General features: G+C 31.7%; 1 protein-coding gene across 1 annotated transcript in view; it reads right to left on the bottom strand.

Annotated features, from left to right (window-relative positions):
- Positions 1–22,286, bottom strand: part of LOC106457078 (disco-interacting protein 2-like) — a 117,514-nt gene that overhangs the window by 61,423 nt on the left and 33,805 nt on the right. Inside the window, 4 exon segments of the mRNA XM_022382894.1 lie at positions 1,086–1,223; positions 2,289–2,546; positions 3,931–4,059; positions 16,660–16,755. Coding sequence (XP_022238602.1) covers positions 1,086–1,223; positions 2,289–2,546; positions 3,931–4,059; positions 16,660–16,755 — 621 coding nt within the window.

Below are 22,286 nucleotides of genomic sequence, written 5' to 3'. Positions count from 1 at the left end.
AAAACTATAACAAGCACAAAATGGTTACGAGGTCAGTCCTAAGGACCGAGCCCGGGCTGAAAGAGTTAAATATCTTAGTACACATTAAAATTCACTAGAGAAGAAGGATTAACAGGTATGTGGCCAAATGGAACTGATGTAATTCCAGTTTTTTTCAACCATATCTCTCATGAAAACACTCTCAGAGTTTGAGGTGTAATTAGAAGCTTGTGAGCTTCTGACAACTTTAAATCCTTGTTTATTATCTTAACTATACCACAAGATATACTCAGCTTCATTGATATGGTATTTTGAGTCAAAGGATTTTCTTTGGAAATCATAGCCTTCACCTTAAAGATGAGGCTGTTGCAGAAAAACTGGCTTGGAATGTGATTTCAGGGCCCAATTGGGTCATACATTCTTTGCTGTGGGAGTTATTCTAACTCCCATCTTCAAAACATTGTGTTCTTTAACTTTACATTTTTTAAATATCTTACTTTGTTAATACCATCCTTGTAAAAGTCTGAAAAAAAATCTCCATTCTTAAGTCCACCAATAGGACACTGCACCATTAATACCATCCTTGTGAAACTCTGAAAGCAAAATCTCCTTCATAAGTCCACCAGTAGGACACTGTACCATTAATACCATCCTTGTGAAACTCTGAAACAAAATCTCCATTCATAAGTCCACCTGTAGGACACTGTACCATTAATACCATCCTTGTGAAACTGAAACAAAATCTCCATTCATTAGTCCACCTGTAGGACACTGTACCATTAATACCATCCTTGTGAAACTGAAACAAAATCTCCATTCATAAGTCCACCAGTGGGACACTGCACCATTAATATCATCCTTGTGAAACTGAAACAAAATCTCCATTCATAAGTCCACCAGTGGGACACTGCACCATTAAATGTTCAGGAATTTGCAGTTAACTCAATATAAAGAAACTACACATCACCCATGGCACCATAACTTGTATGCGAGCTGCCATACCTCTGTGCTAACATTAACAAACTGTTCTTATCAAGTGTAGTTAACTATACATGTAACTTTACTTGAATATAAATGCAATACTTTTACTGCGTGTAGTAACTGACCTGTGTTGTATTCTAATCCTGTGGCTGAGTGTTGTGTTACACGAACAGAGGACATATGAGCTTGGTTATATCTGTGCAAGTTTTCTCCTTGACTTCGAACATCAGTATTACTAGTGACATCTGGTTGAGTACTCAAGTCTAGAAAGAATATAGTTTAATTTAAAAATAATGTAATAAAAAGAAAATCATTAGGTCAAAGTATCTATATAAGCTTTGCACAAAGCATACAAACCATAATAGAAAAAAAAAGTTAGTTATATTTGATGCTGCAATAGTTTTGCTTTGATAAAGACAAGCATTTCCTGAACTGCTCTAAAAAGTACTTAATTGCAACAAATTTTATTTATACATATTGATATACAGAGTTGCATAATTAAAGATATTGAATTATTTGTAATTTTTAGCTTTTTTTCTAATTTCACATTAATGTTAATTGCTTAACAAATTGACAGTTTCTTGTATTTATGAAAAGACATTAAGCCTAGGATTAATTCTTATGAATTATGACAATTTAGATTAGCACTGTTTGCTCAAACACACACACTGTTCACATTAACAATGTCTTGATGTTTTGTTCTTAAAATATAAAATCAGACTTCAGTTTTCACTTTCAGGAAGTATCTAACTTAACAAAAAGAGTGCTTCATCTACACATGTCAAAATTTTAAGTTAGCATTTTCAACTAGAAATAAATAAAAGGTTTCTGGGTGTGACACCAGTCCTTCCGATTCAAATAAAGTGAGAAGTGATGCCTGCAACACTTATTACTTCATAAACCAAAAGCTTAGTCCATTTAAACATCTTATATATCAAAGATAGAAACAGATAAAGAGAGAGAGAATTACCAACTAATAAATAGTGGACATTATGTACTTAGTCTAAGCCTTAGCCCCTTCATTTCTTTAACCACCTAGAAAAGGATGGATAAAGGAATTATGAAAAACACATTAAGATTAACTTAGCTTTAAGTACAGTAATCTTACATTTAAAAACTGTTTCAATCAAATCATAAACATTTCATTATATTTGTTTTTAAAAGAATTACAAGAATAGATATTTGCAAGGAAAACAGAGTGGGCAAAGCTGTCAAAAACAAAAGATGTTTTGGAAAGAACTGCCACTTTCTTACTATGACAAACATTCAACCTTGGGTACTCCCTGTAATTTTATATCATAGACTAATGTAACTCTACCATTACTCACTAGGTGTGAGGTTTTGCATGACATCTGCCAGGTTAGTCATTCCTTCATGTCTACTCGCACTACGCTCCAACCCAAAATCTCCTCTTCCACCACTGTCAAAGCGACTATTTGCTTGACGTGGAGGAGGAGTTTCCCTGGCTGAAGACGTACTGGACGTGTCAGACTGTACCCCAAGAACCTGATGAAAGGGGCGAGAAGACCTCTCCTGTTCAGGTGTGCTGCCCTCATTCAGAACACTGTCTTCATCGGATGAAGAGTCTAAAGAAATACATGATGGTTAAACATGCTAAACACAAACTGTTAACAATAAATACAGAACAGAGAAGTGACAATAAAAATTAATAAAAAAAATGAGAAATTAGACAAAAAACTGATTAAGCACCTCTGTAAACAGAATTCTAATGACTAAGTATGCTCTTAAATCAAATCATTAATCATGATATTTGAAATACTTCAAATCAAACAAATTAATATCTTATGACAGTTTGCCAAGGCTCTTACCAATTCATAAAATAATCTTAATAGCTCTTATATATTTTGTTACCAAAGTTCAACACAAAAATTACAGTTCCTTACAAATTACAACATTTCAGTATTTGGTGCCTAGATGTAATACTATAATTAAAACTACAAATCTAATATGAAGAGTAGTTCTTAATGTCAACAATTCTTTTTTAAAGTGAGGTTAGTTTAGTATCATTGCATCACATGAACAAAAAAAACGTATTAAAAAAGTACAGGTTCACACTAATTCTTGCTAGAGAATTTATGGAATCGAAGAAACGTCAGATGAAATTCCAGCCAAAGGCTTAAAGTAAAGGTAATCAACCGCAAAACATCGACTAATTAACAAGATACATATTCACCAACATTTATGCAAAGTTAATGTTAACCTTACACAATATGGATGTTCTCATATATAACAAAATAATAATTTAATCAAATATTTATGAAAATGTGAACTACTGCTACATAGTGGTTCAAAAATTACCAAATCTGTAATAAGAATTGGGCAATTAGTGAAATTTGCTAACATTCAATTAACATAAGACTCAGATAGTTGATATAAACAAAAATAGTAATAATTGGAAACAGTAATTTTTATTAGTTGATTACTTTTGTGAGTTATTACATTAATCAATTAAGCCAAATAACCTTGAATTAATTAAAAATAATAATGAGAAATACTAATGGTAATAGTTATTTCCATTATATTAATTAATCAAGTTAATCACCCAGGTGGCACATTTTGTTGGCTTCACACAGTGGAGTGTACATCATTTGCTGACAATAAAACAATAGAAAGGGGTGAAACTGAAATGGCTGTCAAACTCATTAAAAACAGAAAATGAACCAAATGAGGGGTTTTATAACCCCTGAAATTCTTATGATGATCAAAGGTCTAGAAGTTTGAAAATTTTCATCATAGACAAAAGAACAAATCTACAGCCACAACCACTTTACAGTATAGATACAAAGTAAAAGAGCATTGATCTATGAGCTAGACTAATATACAGTATCAACATAAAGAATTTGACATTTGTACATAAACTATAAAATATCAATAATAAATTTAGGAGAAGAATAATGTGACACAAGTATTGAGTACTTATATTTTATGGATAAAATTTTAAACCCTAACCTGATGGATGTCTCTCTCTAGAAGGAGAAGTGGCCATTACAGAGGTTCTTTTAGAAGGCATTGGAACTGATGGCTTGCCTCTATTCTGCATAGCAGCTAGAGCCTGCTGGACGGCCTCTTGCCTGACTTCTAAAAAATAAAAAATGATGCCAGTAATCTCAGCAAAAGGTAGAATAAATACAATTTTCTAGATACAATAAAAAGAATAATAAAATTTCTGTTAAGATTTATTACAGGTTTTGAAGGTAGAATAGACATAAAAATCAAGGATCACTCCACCATTAAATCATTTAACAGCAAATAAGAAAATCATTTCCTCTGCAATTCAAAACCTAAGGTTTACAGTGCTAAATAGTTGAGCAAGTGGCATAAAGAAGCACAAGTTAATACAAGCTCTTCTTTCCAATCACTATGCTATATTTTACAAATTTGTCAACCAGGATGTTGAGCTGCACTCAATAAAACCATCAGCCCCTAACCTTAAGTATGCTTTAATATCATCATTAAATCATTAACATTTATATGGATTCACATCTGATACAAAATTTTTAAAATTGTCAATATTTTCCACGTCAAGGTGAACTTGAAGCCACACCTGTAATATAACTTGCCTTAGATGCAAATTCTTATGTAAAACAAGTCAATAGAAGATCTGTATACAATGGATATACACAAAAATACATTGAAACTTTACATATAAATTATATGACATTTACACTAAATACCTTTAATGCACACGTAAAAAAATATATTCAAATCGTGTTCATGTAAATTAATAAACTAATAATAAAAATAAACCCAAAAATTCAGAAACCTCATAGAGAATGAAAATTCAGCAAAAAGAGCTCTATACCTCACTATTTTATGTTAATTACCTCTATAGTATGATTTGAAAAATTACCAACTGTTTTATATAATATTATAGATAATAAGAAAAAAGCTTATTATGAAATAATGCTTGTAATTTTATAAATAATTTTTTATGAAAATAACAGAGGCATGAAAGAAAAGGATCTCAGGACTTAATACTAAACCAAACCATCACAAGTTGGCACCATGCCAAATATACTAAAAGAAAAACATGATGATATTAATAACAAGGCTGAGTTGAATAAAAATAAATATCTCAAAAACTGATTTAAAAAAATAATAAAGAGAGATATACAAATACAAAGATACACAAATTAATTCACAATGTTAGAAAAACACGTAGGTTCAAGAAGTCTCGATAGAAGTTAATAAAAATCCTGTAACCCGAGCACATTCAAAAGGTCCACCTTTCGAAAGCACCCGGGTTATAGGGTTTTTATTCATTTCTACACAACTGAATTTTATACTCTTAATGAATCATACAGGAAGTTCAAAACTTGTTGATTTATTGTAGTGGATGTGGAAGGAAAAAAAAAAAGGGATAAATTTAAGGAGTGATGGTATTTCCCTTTGGAATCATAAAGAAAAAACTCCTGTAAACATCTTCCATGGAATTATTGTATGCCTTTATGGAATCATCCTGTACACAACTAGAGAATTTCTTTCTAAAATTATCCTGTATACAACTAGAATGTCATTTTAGAAAAATCCTGTATATAACTAGATGTACTTACGCAGGGCCCCCGAAAGAGTAAGTAAAACTTAACATTAAGAGTAACAAATATTTATATTTCTTGCTTTTGAAGTGCATATGTCATTCTGTGTTGTAGCCTACAGAGTGCATAATTCTTCTTGTGATTCATGGCATGCTCAAGTTTTACTGACATCAAGACAGTACAAACTGCAAAGTTAAGCATCCCTCATGTGATGTCATTTTAGTGTCTACTGACTGAATGAAAGACAACACACTACTGTTTAGTGGTATGAGTAGTTAAAACAGGTGACCCCCTCCAGACAGCCTTCAGCCCCCTTTCAGGGAAATTAGAGAATGTCCTTTTGGGATACTCCTGTATACAAGTGTCCACAGAAAATTCTCCATGGGGGGTGGAGGTATCAAAAGTATATATATACATACTGAAAGAATAAAGAAATGTTTCTCATTTTCCAGGGGAGGGGGCTAGTAATACTATTAGTCGTCAAACATTTTTCAGATTTTTATGTAGACATCATGACAAAAAGAAGTTTCACTGACTTCAATGGTTTTTTGTTTTTTTATGTAAGAACAATGAACTGTTTTCAAGATGACTGTTGAACAATGACACAAGCAAAACTGATTTAAATATTATATTTTGCATGTAAAAATATAGAGATACTATAAAGTTAGTTGGCCTATTCTAACATCTATAATCTAAAAATTAATCAACAGAAAGAGCTAGAGCATCCGAGAAATGAACTAAAGAAAGTATGAGAAAGATGCCAAAAACAATTATCACCAGATGACACTCATCATGAAATTTGCACAATCAACATGCTTACATTGTTCAATGTGGCCACTGTGTTCATGTTCAATATTCCCTTTCATTGGTTAAAAAAAAGTGATAAATAGTTGAACGTTAATGTCCAACTTCCAAGAATTGCAGTTTACTTGGTGTTATATATCTTTCAGGTCTGTCAAGGTAGCAGACATGTTACAACAAATCAAAGATTAGAGGTGCCCCTATGGTAAATAACCAACAAAGGTGAAGTCTGGATACTACGATAGCAGCCTCGTGTGTGGAAAATTCTACTGAATACTCGATCCTTGAATGAATATCAAAGCAATCAATGTCTTGACAGTCCATAGAAGGCAGGATTGGAACTTCAACTTGTATGAAGATAGTTTCATTCAAAATTCCTCTTTGTAAAGGTATGATACCATGTTCCAAAGTACATCCATGCTTAATCCTTTTTCTTCAAATTTGTTTATAAGCTTCCAACAAGCCTCACTGCCTTATGGTCCCCTCTGTTATCCACTTGTTGCTATTATTTTAATGTTGCACCAGTACTTTTTCCATAAATGTAGCAATGCATTATGAGAACTATTCTAATGTCATCAGTAATTTCTAATGGCAATATAAATATTGACATTTTTGAGGTTTTTGGTATACAGTTACTGAATGCAAACTTCACCATAGCACCTCCTAGTGAGAATTATTCTTTTACATTAGAACATCCATTCCCATCATTTCATTATCTCACCTACATAATATTATAGTTCTCTGATGATCAATTTTAAGGTGCTTATAACCCCTTGATGTATGCATTACTAGTTTTGGACTCTAGGACAAACTAAGAACCTTAAACTTTGATGAACTTGAAATAAAAAATTATGCCAGTAATCTCAGCAAAAGCTAGAACAAACACAATTTTCTAGATACAATAAAAAGAATTATAAAATTTCTGTTAAGATTTATTACAGGTTCAGATTCAGATTATCTAAAAACACAATATCTTGAAAACTAATAACACTACCCAACTAAATTATACATTGATTTAAAGCTTTAGAAGAGAGGAAAAGCATGAACCTAACACAACAAATGTCAGACTATCACAGAACAAAATAAAAACAAAAAGTATTTTTATTTTCAACACTACAAATCAACCCCTCCAGTTACAGACCTCTTATAGTGAGGGTGTAACTTTTACATCCATGTTTTAGTATATTCCCTGTAGTATTTTCCAAGCTGTTCTATGTGAATATTTGATAGAAATCCATGAAAATTTGACAAAACTACAATTATTTTTGTCTGTTAGGTAGAGAAAAAGATGGAATGGAGAAAAACACTATTAAAAATGAAAGTCACTTCAAGGTTTCACCATTACTTTAACAATTTTCCATCCTCCAGATTGATCTCGTGTAGTAGTATGTAACTCAGTTCTGCTACATTTAGGTATTGGCTTGTCAATCTGCTGGTTCCCATGGAACTTTCGTTTTCTTCTTCTGACATTCTCTTATTTGCCATTGCAATTTCTTCAGTGTATAATGAAAGGAAAATTCATCCAACTCTAAACTTTTTATCAGTTAATAACACCTTACAGTAGGGATTTAACTTGCAAAAGACAAAAGAGTGAACATAGTAGCCCAAGAAGTATCACATGGAGTTGAACATTGTTCACTTGAAGTTTTGTTAGCTTCACCAGAGTGAAATCAGCAAACAGTTTCAGCACTGTAGTAGTCTTTTAAGACCAGCCACTTTATTATGCATTGAGTTTATGTCACAAAAATTTAGAAAATTACCACCAAAGAGGTTGCAAATTGCCACAAATTCCATTGCTAGGGTGGTTGTTATGGAAAGATTTTAATTTTAAGTTCAGGATTATGATTTTCAATACCATTTTTGAAGGATATGTAGAGGTATTTTGACAAAATGTTTTGCAGAAACTGAAAGTAGACATTTTAAAGTAGCAAATATCTATTTTTCAAAAAAGGGTGAAAAAATGAAAGAAATGGAATAGAAATACCTTAAGTTAGGGATGGTAGAATAAGCCAGCTAACTTTACAATAACCATGTATTTAATTGGGTCCCTATATTTTTAACTTTTTTTACCAAAAATCTGAAAACTCAACCACATCTGAGCACTGTAAAATAGTACTTCTTTACAGTTTTATACCTACATCATACTTCCACAAGGAATAAATAACTATTATTAACTTTAACTAAGTTCTTTTCAAAAGTGTAGTTCCTTTTATATAATGCTGTTTTGAAGCAAGTACAGAATATTATTAGAATCACTTCTGTTTTCCTTCTTCACACACAAAAATGACTAAAATGTTATCCTCAAACTTACTTTAAATATTATCCCTTTTTAATGTTTGACTATGCAAGTTACAATAACAATTACAAAATCATATTGTGACCTGAAGTTACTTTTAGAAACTAATATATAATTTTAACTACACCCCAACATTACATACTTACTAATTCTGTTGAAGATAACAAAGGTGCAGCTAGTATTTTATTATCTTTGCATTATCATAGAACTAAATAACATTTTATGACATATTCTCAACCCCCACATGTCCTTGTTAAAGGTGTAGTCCACTTTCATAAGGTTTTCCACCCGTCCTTACTCTTAGAAACACCAGGATGTTTCACCTTGTCAGTTTGCCATATATATATGTAGAAGTTTAGTGAAAATCATAGCTATACAGTTTAGTAAAAAGAAGATTAATTTTTGATACTTCACTGTCCTTGATTACAAAGTTAGCAATACAAGACTGTTTCCTTTGTTACTAATATAAGATCTCCCTGAGTAAGATGTTTAAGAATAAATGACTTAGCTACTGGTACAATTTCTAATATGGTATAGAACACTGATCAATTACATTTCAATACACTTTTATACCTTATGTTTTTATGGTCAATAAGTCATAAACAATAACATAATACTCACAACAGTATGTAAGTACAACTATGTAATAGCTGCAATAACACTACTGCAATGTCTTTTCACAATTATATCTGGACACGGGTTTATTACTCTGTTAAAATTATCTGGACAAAGAAATGTTACCTTAAAATGATTATGCATGAAGACTGCAATAACATCCAATTAACAAAGTGAAATGAAATCCTGCATAGTTATAATTATATTAACAAATGTAATTTGAAAGGACAACATACATTCACCTAGAAATAGGCCCAAACCCAATAGATATACATGTGAAACCTATAGTGCACTGTCACTTCAGTTTATAAAAGTTGGCAGTTGTCATACACAACCAAGTGGAAATACAACAAGGAAAAGGAGACTATAGACCTTTAAAAGGAATGGTTCTTGTATGCAACATTTGTGATATGACTATATGAAACATCTCATTTACTCATACATAAATCGAATGTGAATATAATGAAGAAATGGACGACTACAAGATGTACTAACGAGGAATATCAGCTTAGATAACTAAAATTAATAATTCCTTTATTTATGCAAACTCTGGAACACACTATGATATGATTCTGTACATCTAGTATTAACTCTATTATTCAGGACTTAACTGAGAGTTACAGACTGTAAGCTACAACTAACACACACACATACACTAATGAACAAAGCTAAATGATTCTGAAATTCAAAGACATGCTGCTGCTAACAAAATACTTATCACAGTCATAAATGCAGTGTGTCAGCTCTCATGGTATTTTGTACAATGCTGTACACCTTGCATTATGGAAGTTTATAGGGAAGGACCTCACTATAATTAGCAAAGTACATCATGCCAGATTCAGGATTCATTCATATACACTCGTGTTCTAATACATATCCATATTTCATAGAACAGACTTACTTCAAAACTTCTAAGACAATAATGAATTGCACAACATCAATTATGAGTGAAAAATGTTGAAAACTTTAAACACAAGGAATATTGAAACATTACCTTTAGTATGTAAGCTAACATTTTCCTACACTGAAAATGTAGTTTCAATAGGTACTTGTGTTGATTTGCCCTCTAAGCATTGCAAAAAAATTTTTGCTAATAGTGCACCAGTCTATTATACCCCTTTATTTTCACATCATTTCAGAACATGTGCATATCCTGTGACTACCCTCCACCAATCATACTGTGCCACCTATACTAGCACAGGAAGCTCACTCTACCATTGTAGCACAATCATTACTTTCGAGAATTGGCATATACAAACCAGAAACACTGGGGATGAAGGGTGATAAGTGGGTGGAGGTAAGTATCTATCAGAAATACAATTTCAGTTAGAAAATGTCAACTTCCAGAATGGTACTACCTCCATTCACCCAAAGCTAGAATCCCACATTGTGGGGCCAGTGAAGGAGGAACAGTATTCAAATAAGTGGATAACAACTGCCTGAAAGAGCAATGTGCCAGGAGAAGAAAGTAAAGCACTCTTGTGGGGTATAGCACTACTTCTGGAACAGGTATGTTCTTCACCCAGTAACTAAACAGGCACCATATACTCAAGAAAAAGATGTAAAGCACTTTGATTTGGAGCAGTGCAGTATAACTAGGATGTGAATTAGCATAGAGTGAACATACAAAATGTCTAGTATGTAATCGATAACAGGTCCAAAGAATTAAGTGCCAAGGGAAGAGTTCTGGGGCACATTAGAGCAAGTCCATTGATGTCTTGTCAAGGATATTGGTAGCAACAAGAGTGATCTTAACCTTAAAAAAAACAAGGAAAGTATAATAAATATGTAGTGAGGTGAAATTTTGTCTGATAAATCAGAATCAGCCCGTTGATAGTGCATTATTTGCCCACATATGTAGTAGGTCCTAGGAATAATTAGTCATAGTAAAGTGTCAGATAATGTGACATAGACATAAGTGACAAGGGCTAAAAGACCGTAAACTGTATATGAATAGGCCAAAGGAAGCATGTTTTATTATACTTGTTTTATCACATTTTATATTTTAAATAGAAGAACCCTCTAGTCATAGCTACAGAAACTATCTTCTCCCCATTGCCAAAGTGATGCCAATGCAACACATTACTGTTTCTAGCATGAGCAATAGTATCCTAATGAAGCTTTTTTTCTCAAATATATACCCTAATAACAGTGTTTAAAGACTAAAATTTCCCAGTTTTTTGATGCAAGGTAAAGATTGAATTTTTTTATTCACATAAATGTTATACTTTTCTAAAATTAAAATCACAATTAAATCATTTTAAAGTTCCAAGGATTTAATTTCAAAAAGTAACAAAAAACGTTTTTAAATTTCATATTAGATACCTATCAAATGTGATTTCAAAAATTCAGAATATATATTTTTTTTTACCCATGTAATGAATATTTCCAAGCCAATTACTTCATAAGACACCACTTAACTAGTATATCTAATATAATTTATAGTGCATTTCTATATTAAAAAATGAAATAATATTTTAATATTGTAAAGCATTTTAAATGTATATAATAGGTACCTCAAAGACATTAAAAACTGAACTGCCCTTATCATCAACACAATAAGCAGAGGGAAATCTACGTCTGCTAATAAAACATTTTAGCACAATTTACAGGCTAACAAGTCTTCAAGAAAAAAAAATATTTTTGTCTATTCCAAACAAATCTCTGAATGATTTGATTTTTACTTTAAAAAATTGAACTATTATTTTTATGAAACTTAATAAATAATTTGCTTTAAAACTTTACACATAACATTTCATTTTAAAATTACTGAAATATATGATAAGTATTAAAATGATTAGGCCAAGTTCAACAAAAATAATTTATAAGAATTTTAAGAACCCAACTTTAAATTTAGTAATCTTTATATCCACATATACTTCACACTAGTTTCAAATTACAACAAAACTGATATACACTATATTTCATGTTTAATGCCACAAGGTTAAAATTCAGTTTGATACCTAATCCAATGCACCAAGTTGTCAAAAAAATCCTTTACGATACATAAAACTTGCATGTATTTGACATTCTCAAGTACCACATAAAGTTCTTAATCAGCAGTTAAATAAGGTAACACCAAATGTTCTGAGAACTGCAACTGATAAATAGTTATTCCTAAGGTCAACATACTTTCTAATTTATTTGGGTCACATATTACCTCCTTCAAAGCTGCTTCTATATCTTTACATGTATACTGTTATAACCACCATTTGTTGAAACACAAAAACTAAGCACATTAAAGATACCATTCTGCAGTTCTTTATAAGACTGATTATTGGAAGATTGCCAAAAGAAACTCATTTTAAGAAGGAACCAAAGGAAGTCCCATAAAGTTATGTTAGCAAGGGTTTGCAATACATTATCAGAGATCATTTAAAAAAACTTCTGTAAAAATTGGCACTTAACAAACAATACTCAGCAATCAACACAATATTAAAAAAGGGTTTTCTTGCCTAATCAAATTACTGGAGTTTATTACAGTGTCTGCATTTTTGGATGGAGGCATCTTAGTGATGTTATATATCTTGAGCCTAAGGAAACCTATGCTAACATAACTCAAAAAATAGACTTATTATTAAGTTTGATTCTTACTGGATTGTCAAAGAAGTTAATAAATATTCAGCAGATTGATTTGGTGATACAAAGCAAAAAATTATAAATGGACACTTTTTGAATTACATTACAGAAAAATGTAATGATTTAGGTGTTATTACGGACAAAAGCTGGGAGCCTTTAGCCAAGAGTTTAACTGTTGTGATTGATCTTGGTATCTATGTATAGAAATCCTATATTTAAGAGAATGATACTTGTAGGTTTCCATTTTCAGTGGTGCATGAAGTTTTGGTCCTCTTTTTATCAACTTGTTCTAGTTTAAGAGTCTTGCCTATCCTCATATTCCAGTGTCAACTAAGGTAGCATGAGTGTGATATGAGAAACATTCCTATTTGTTTTCATGAGGAAACAACTTATAATGAAATTGCAGCAAAGTCAGAAACTGGTGAAATGAATGCATTATATAATTACCACAGAAATGTGTAACCCTCCGCCATGCAAGTTCATTATACCTTTGTTACTAGTGCCCCAAGTTAATTAAGAAAGTATTACATCAAACCACCTCTTAGCAACTGGCATATGTAAAGTATATCCTTAATATTAAGAGAAGCCTTTTGGTTATCTGTTTTTTATCCTATTAAATTAAATATTTGGCATAACATGCTCTTGTGGTATTCTGTAATATATCAAATGTAGCATGTATTGATCAACTAATTTTTTAATGTCAGATATTTACATGTGCTTAAAAAATCATCTTTTATGAAAACTGGGGTCATACATATGTCTTAAAATATCTGAAACAAGAAGTTGAAATCAATAACTAATTGTAAATTTGCTTTGATTATTAGTTTTGTCATGCTTCCTTAGAGATAGTTTTTTTACTGTTTACCATTCCTTAAACACTAGAAATGATCCTTAAAATCTTTGTCAAAAAAGGATCTAAAAGTATTGTACAAGCATATAAGTACATCTAACTTGAATTCTTAATTCAATATAATAAATGTTAATATATTTTTCACACTAGAATACAATAATTTTATCATGTGTTTAGTGCCAGCAAAAAAAAGCGACTGTTAAAGGTATCTTGATTAAACAAGCAAAAATGCTGTTTATAATCAGTCTTAATTATTATTCATTATTTTAACATGATGGATAATACACAAACATGAACTTTTTCCAAATAAAAACTTAAGGTCACTTAAAAAGTTAATACACAAACATAACACTTGTATAATCATAATAAATGCAATTATCTCTGTGAAACAACAACAACTCTGAGTATGGTTTTAACACAAATTATTTTACTGATATGACTAACGTCTGTAGATATATGTGTATATACAGGATGGCCCAAAAAATGAAACCATCCTTTAAAATTATGCTGCTTCTGTATATTGTTTCTAAAAGTTTTATCTTTACTTCAGATAATATTGGAGAATGTCTAAAAATAAACCCAAAACCATTGACAAATTGAAGAACGGTTCACAAGTGCTTTCCATCAAATCAGGGTTGAAAATTGTGTGACAGCATGTCAGGCACTCCATCCTAAATGTCATGACTGTTTGAATTCTGGTGGAGTTCAGTTTCAGCATCTCAAATGAAATAGCAGTTAATTTATTGCATGAAATATTATTAAAGATGTTTTACTGGCTTGTAGGTTCATTTACAATAGTCTTGTAAGTATATATTTAATAAGCTGCCTTGAACAATATGAGCTTGTTATTAATTTGATTATCCAGTGCTCCTGTAACAGCCCATCTTATAATTAACACATTTATCTCAGTCAAATACCATAACACACTTCCACCATTGCAGTTTCTATGTATTTAGAAATTATTTCCTAAAACTTACATAGTGTTCATTTCTAAGCATGAATATGTTTACAAGTTCTTTCAAAACTTGTGATGTTTTGTGACCAAAATATCTAAAGAACTTTTGAGAATAAGTCAAAGAACCATCAATTTGGTGTTGGTGTTAGTAGATCTAACAGTATACTATAATCATGATTAATACCTTTTAAAACATACTGTATTAAATGCAACCCAACCCTTTGGTAAGTGCTCGAGGTTTTAGAAATTTTGTGCATTACATAACTTTCGCTATCATTATAATCTTTTCTGAAAACACATAATTTTTGCAAAACTATTATGTTCACAAAAAATTCCCTCTAATATTTTAGGTGCATCTCAATTACACAAAAACATACATTTTTAAAGAAAAATAGTTTTTGTACTTTCAAACATAGATATGATACCTGAAAGCTGTAATAGCATGATCAAGCATGATGTAAACTTAAAATACTCTTTTAATAACAAATAAGATCCAACCTAAAGAACACGTAGAACATTTTAGAAAGTTTGAAATATTGATGAAGTCTAAACTGTAAAGTAAAATTATCACCACTACAAAAAAAATAATGTCTGGGTGTGATAGAAGGGATAACTGTAAAAACCCTCATGGAGAGCGAGAAACAATGATTTACACTTGTGCTTGTTTTGCTAACTTACTGTTCATATACATTAAAACTTCCAACTACAGCATTTAAATAAAACAGAAAATACACATAAAACTAAAACCATTTCAAAAGAATTTCATTTCTAATACATACAATAGAAATAATAACTTATGAGTCAATATGAATTATATCTAGTTATGTATACACACAATAAAATTGTCAATGTTTCTCTTACCCTTTCAATGCGTTTTGTCTAGTTGGTTACCAAAGATTAAAAACAATTACACTCAATCATGGAACTACACTTGATATTTTACCTATGATATAAGAGTTAATTTCATAAATTCTCAGACTGAGTACTGTCTGAATGGTACATCACACAGAAAAAAAGAAAATCTGAATACTGTCTACAGGATGTGCTTAGCATTAAATGTCGCCTTTCAAGGAAGGAAAAAGGAAGTGAGAATCATTTTGGTGAATAAGCTTAAAACAATCAATTCCAAGACAGTAATGACAACTACAGGAATAACTGGAAACCACACTAAACAAGATTTCTTACACTAAATGATACAAATGTAGTAGAAAGGAAGTTGGGAAAGAGCTATGAGGGAAAAACAAATATAAACAAGAAACAATTAAAATAGCTTTACTCCTGCATAATCAAAACATAAAAATTATTTGATAAGCTAGCATTTCTTTTTATTGGATCATACCAAAACTACTAATGAAAGAATACCTTCTACAGCAGTGTGTGTGAGCTCTTTTTAACACAAATTGGCAAAATTTAACTAGCCAAGAGTTTTGGTAGTGTCTTGAGTGCTTAATGCCTACCTACCAAAAAGTTGGTATGACATCTGTATGAATGGTACACTGTAGTAAATAGTTCACCTCACCTGCAGTATTTGGATAGTGGAATTATTCTGGGTTTGTTGTGAACTTCAACTGATTTATTTTTTCAAATGGATTTGGCACTACTATTGCCACACATAAAAGCCTCATGTGCCACTCTTGGCAAATATGCCATAGATCTGCAACCTATTCTAGAATATTACTACTCTCAACTGGTAAAAGCAAGTTTAAATAAGTGAGTTTCTTTAGTTGAAATCTGAACATGTGATAAAACGTTACCAAAAAGTACAGTTCTATGGAGAAACTTGGTGTGTGAATAGAGTGAAAGTCATTTAGCTCCAGTTATTTTTATTAAAGTAAAAAAAAAAAAAGTTTATGTATTACAAAACTGATCTGGAACCATGTGATAAAACTTAAGCATAGGACACAATAATTTTGGACAGATAAATACAAGACAAAAACTTTCTTTAAGCATAAAATCCTTTTAGTACAATGTGCTTCACAAGTTCTACAAAACACAATGCCATGCTTGTCACTCCAAACACATGCTAACACAGGCAATTTAAACATACCTGAATGGTATCGACTCTCGTGTCGAGTGAGTCTGCGTTGAGCTCGCCGCTTTGCTCGAGTAGAGGGACTGGCTGCCCCGGCAACAACAGGTGGTGCTGGAGTCAGGTAATGTCAGTCAAACAATACAAACACAGGACCAACAACACAAAGTTAGCACACATACTCACAGTTATGTATTACACTATACTATGAAAGTTTGACCAATGACAAGATTTACTAATATTCATTTTAAATTTGGTCTAATTATGTTCACAAATAATAAGAACTTCTAGTTTTACATTTTCATTAAAGACACTTAACTAGTGAGTATATGAAATTCATTTTTTAGTAACTACAATTTTTCAAACTTCTGATTCAAAACCTAAGAACAAAGTAGGTTAACAATGTTTGAATACGTGCATAATATCAAATTAAAAATGACAATCTCTGTTATAAAAAAACAAATTCTACTTTAATTATTTGGGCTAAATATCAGTAGGATAATGGAAAAGGATAAATGGATTAACATATTTTAATTTTACTTACTTAAAATCTTGCACAACATTCAAGTTTAATAAATGATCAAAGGGTAGTTTCTAGCAAAAGTTTTTATAACAACAACAATTTTATGTAGTATTATCCTTCCTTTTTGTATTATCATTTGCACTATTATAAAAACAATATCTAGAGTATCCTAAAAAATGACTACATTCATGACCTGCTCTCTGCAAGGTATAATACAAAGCTTAATCTATTCAACTGATCTAAAATAACTTTCACATCCAATTTTTTTTAACCTTTCATCACATAACAGGAGTTACATGATTTTCCATTCATATGTTTCTAGGAATGGCTGATCATATCTCAAAAGAGCTTTATCGCATTATGCTAGCCTAACTAATCTAAACAAACGAAAGCAACATATCTTACACTATCCGATTAACCTTACATAGAGTGTGGTTTCTTGGTTACATACTCGTGCACTGTAAGCAATTCCATGCATACTATCTGCCTTTATTATTTGATATACATGTTACAATACTTTCATTGAGTGACCAGATTTCGTGCAGTAACAGCTAAAAAAAAAGTATATTTAAATATACAATGTTTAACTTTTAGTACAACTTACCTAATTTCCTCAGTGTTGCATGCATTTTCTTATGAATACCTGATTCTATCAAGTTTAGGTATTCATTTCCGAGTCACATTCAGCTAAAGCACGAGCTTATATTTGTTTTAATACAAAATTCGCAATAACAGCAGCTTAATTGAGTCTGAGCAGTTGATAATACTAACAATTAGTTTTCATATTATACAGATAAATCTAAGAAGAAAAAAGTTGAGTTATTTGTCAGGTAAAACATATTTCTTTGTCTTACACGCTATTTACCAGTGACGTCACGGTCAGTCAACATTACATGGAGGAACAACGCTGGTATTTTATACTTTGCTTACATTCATCCACGCTAATAAGTCCCAATCCTGGTCAGAATGTTTTTTTTATTTCTCTTGTTACTATATGTGTTTATTTATTTATTTATACACACACACACATTTATAAGAGTACATATTATGCACCTACATTATTTTATAACTGCCAACACTTTTCAGTTACTTCGACTTATTCACCTCCCATCGAAACTACAGATTATTAGTCAAATAATTAATGTTAATAATGTTGCACAAGTTATGTGTAACCTTTAAAATGTTTAAGTTTCTCAGTCTCACTAGTCAACAAAGTCAAGACTATATTTTGTATAAGTGTCTGTGCAAGTTACTGACTGATGATAATTACAACAGAACCACACAGACTGGCGCCACTATCGTTAGGTAAAGTACGCAGACATCGTTAAACTCTTCACTCAATAACTAGCGGAGCATCCCCCCAGAATTGTGCTAATTGTGCTTCTGTAGAGGTCCAGTGTCATCGCGCGGTTTAACAAGGAAGAGCCCACAATTCAGCGTCCTTTAGTTCACGACATAGGTGCTATACTTAATGCAACGTTTGATTCAATTTTGAAATTATCCATCGACATTGAATTTTGTGACATTTTCGTAAAATTAATAACTAATAAATAAATGTGACATTACCGAATAATCAATCGATGAATTTCAGAAGTATCAAACTACACTTCTACAAATGATTTTTTTTGTCGGGAAAAACTTTTCAAAATGCTCAAAAATTCATTACATTTGAATGTCTATATTGTCGAGAAACTAGTAATCACGAACAACATCCAGACATAAAAGCGCATAAAAAATTAGCGGTTCTGACGTGACGAATTTTCCTAAACAAGCAGATAAATGAGGACACTCGTAACTGACTTGGTGTGGCCTTGCGATCTGAGAATGACAACAGGTTTACATTTAAAACCTCCTGCACTTATATATCGTATGTTTGTCAGCAGCTTCGCAAGTGACTGCGTGTTGAGTCACAGGGGTCATGTATGCTCGTGTACACTAGAGAAGAATACTCATATTTTAGAGTGGCTGTAAAAACAAAAAGTACAAAGAGTTAGTAACCTGAACATTATTGAAAGTTATGGTTTACATTTTACCTGTAGAAGTCAGCAAAACAAAAATTACTTTATCCAACGTACATGTATATGCATATAACAGTAATATGTAGATTGAGTACATGTATATCGCTTACTTTGTTACTGACCAACCACAGAAGGCTGGTCTTACCCACGTGAAATTAGTGTTCATACTGCACTCATGAATACCAAAACTGGCCAACGGCTAAGACAAAAAAAAAAAAATCATGGTAGTTTCAGAACGATGAAACTTTAAATAATGACTAACAACAAGAAATACATACGCCTACATATGTACAGACCTCCACATTAGCAATATAGAATAATGCAAATCTTGGTGTACGGGTCCCTGTAGAATGTAAAAATAATTCCTAATTACTTTTAATACTAAAAAAAGCTCTTACAACCAGTAAAGAAAAAAAACCATTTTGTTCATATTTTCTTGTAAATGACCGCTAAAAAACATACATTTGGACTACTACTCTCACCGATTTTAACTAGTACTTAATGATTTCCAGGACGATTATGTACGAACAACATGAACAGCTGCTCTGCCTTTATTACCATATGCATTAAAGAAGTTTTTAAATCCTTCTAAATAACCGTATTAACCTCTGCTTGCATTATTTAATGAAATGCTGTCAGTCGGTTTGATACTAAGGTTGTTTATATGGCTGAATAAGCCACTTTATTTTATTATTGCATAAACCTGTCACCTGGTTAACGTCTGTTCTTGCTCGGAACTTGTCGAATTCATTGATCCTCGTGTTACGCTATTATATTGTCCTGTCCTTTCACCTACATTTCAGACATATAGCTAACCACGTTTATGTGGTTTGTAGGTAGAACAGTTGATTAAGTAGGTCTATTCGCTACATTATACAACATTAAACGATGTCGCTATTCATGTGTCAAGTTATAACAAATGTTGACATCTTACGTTTACAGGATTCGCCACGCCTATCAGAAGTAGAAAACACTTTAAAAGGGGAATGGGTGAATCTGTAAAATAAGTTGAAATTCTAATATTACATTTATTTATTGAATATATGCAAAGATAAAGAGACCTGAATCTCAGAAAAAAAATTGCAAATTTTTAGTGAACTACTATTACATCCTTTTCCGAACTAGGTCTTCTTCAACATGCAATAATATCCTAAATAATTATCATTAAATGTCAGAGTGAGATATAGAGGGCGAGGAGCAAGGGGATATAAAGACATGCTACTAGTCCAACACTAAGTTTGTTGACTGTAAGATATTTAAATTTCTTTCGTATGAGAAACAAAACCGTTTAATAACTTCCTAATAATTTAATCCCGAGAGGCAATTAATCTACTGTAGTAGATAAGCCAGTTACTATCACAGCCTGGAGCGTTTGTAAAGTACAGACGTATCTTAATACATAGAGTATTAAAGTTAAAAGTGGATCACAATTTATTAGCTTAACAATTCATTAATGTATCAATTTCTAACAGAGTTTAAACAATAATTAAAAAAATATATTGTTAAACGTAAGTTTCATTACAAATATAAGAACGGTGACTCGCCGATCATCCGCTAGGCGTCGCTCCATTCACTTGCGGGTATAAAATTAATTGAGGAAAGTTTTGCATGGGAACTTTTTTCTTTTTAATTTTACCCTATATGCAGATGCAGACGCACGTGATTCCTCGAGGGTAATTTTTCGCTCCTTTAGTATAATAAGTAGCATAAGAGTAAGATGAATACCATGTAATTTATATTTTCACTTCACAGCGAAATACACGAGAATTTTTACCGTTTAAAAAAGACATGTTTTTACAAGCAGATTTATTTCGAAATTCTATCCCTAGTCCTTATTCACGAAGACTATTTATGGCCAAGATGAACGCCATTAATTTTGCTTTAAAACTTAAAAAACAAAACTGTGAATAATCATCAATCCTATTTTATTCACTCGACTATTACTTGGTTTCCTAGTTAGTTATTTTTAATTTATACGTGGCTAATATTCCATTTAGTATTTCATACATCAGAGTAATTATTCAATCCATGTATCAACTGTCTCATTCTACCCATTCTGACTGCACCCAATCTTACCTTACCTCCTACCCTAACCCTTTTTAACTTTCCAGTTCAAGTGTTCAGAGCCCGTCTAATAATTTATTTACCCATTACATAAATATATTACTAACCCAACCATACTAAATTCACCCACTCGCCTACCCGCCAAAACTGATTCAACTCGTTAACAACCTACAGATTCTGACTAATTTATCACTAAACCAGTGATACTCACTCAAAGAATTACTGACCTATGTGTACTGACTAAACCCACTTATCAACACACTCATTAAGACTGATCCAAAGAAATGAAAATGAAACATATTCCATCATCTTATCCATCTCCACAACCGAACCATCAATTTATTCATGTAACAACCATCAAACTACTTACATACTTAATCTATCTACACCACTGTATTTCCTGTTCATCTACAACTGTCATAAACTTGTCGTGTTTAACGTACACACACCCCATATACACACAGTGAGTGAGCCGTGTTTTCTAACTTTAATAACAACACACATTTTCCCTTACACCTATTCTGGTAGTTACTGTAGTAAAAACAAAACAATCAACTGGGAATATAAAGTTTGACTACGAAAACAAACAAGATTAATTTGTGTTAACTTCGGTTCAAGTTATACTTCATTTCATTTCGTTGTTCTAAAAGAAACTAAATACTGTTTTTCTATTGATAAAAAAGCCCAGATACAAGATCATCTAAATCACAAAACACATGAAATCAAAACACAATCCACAAGTTACAGAGATCACAATAATCTCCCTCTTTTTTTGTGTGCTATTAACAGCAAAGTAAGGTTGATTTATTGCTTAATACATCAAAAACTTCATGGAATTTTCTAAAGCTCACTTTTGACCAGTTTGAAAAAGTAAATCTGAGTATCATCAGAGAGATTATTAAACAAACGAAATGGGAAGAGAGTGTTGCTGTGGTGATTAGCTTTTAAATGTTGTCGTGGTACCGATCAGTTAAGGAAAGGAATGTCATACTTGTTGTGGTGATTAGCTTTTAAATGTTGTCGTGGTACCGATCAGTTAA

This window comes from Limulus polyphemus, unplaced genomic scaffold, assembly GCF_000517525.1.
Source record: "Limulus polyphemus unplaced genomic scaffold, Limulus_polyphemus-2.1.2 Scaffold289, whole genome shotgun sequence".
Classification (NCBI taxonomy): Eukaryota; Metazoa; Arthropoda; class Merostomata; order Xiphosura; family Limulidae; genus Limulus; species Limulus polyphemus.
Note: the sequence above shows the minus strand (reverse complement) of the source record. Positions and strands in the feature narration are given on the sequence as shown.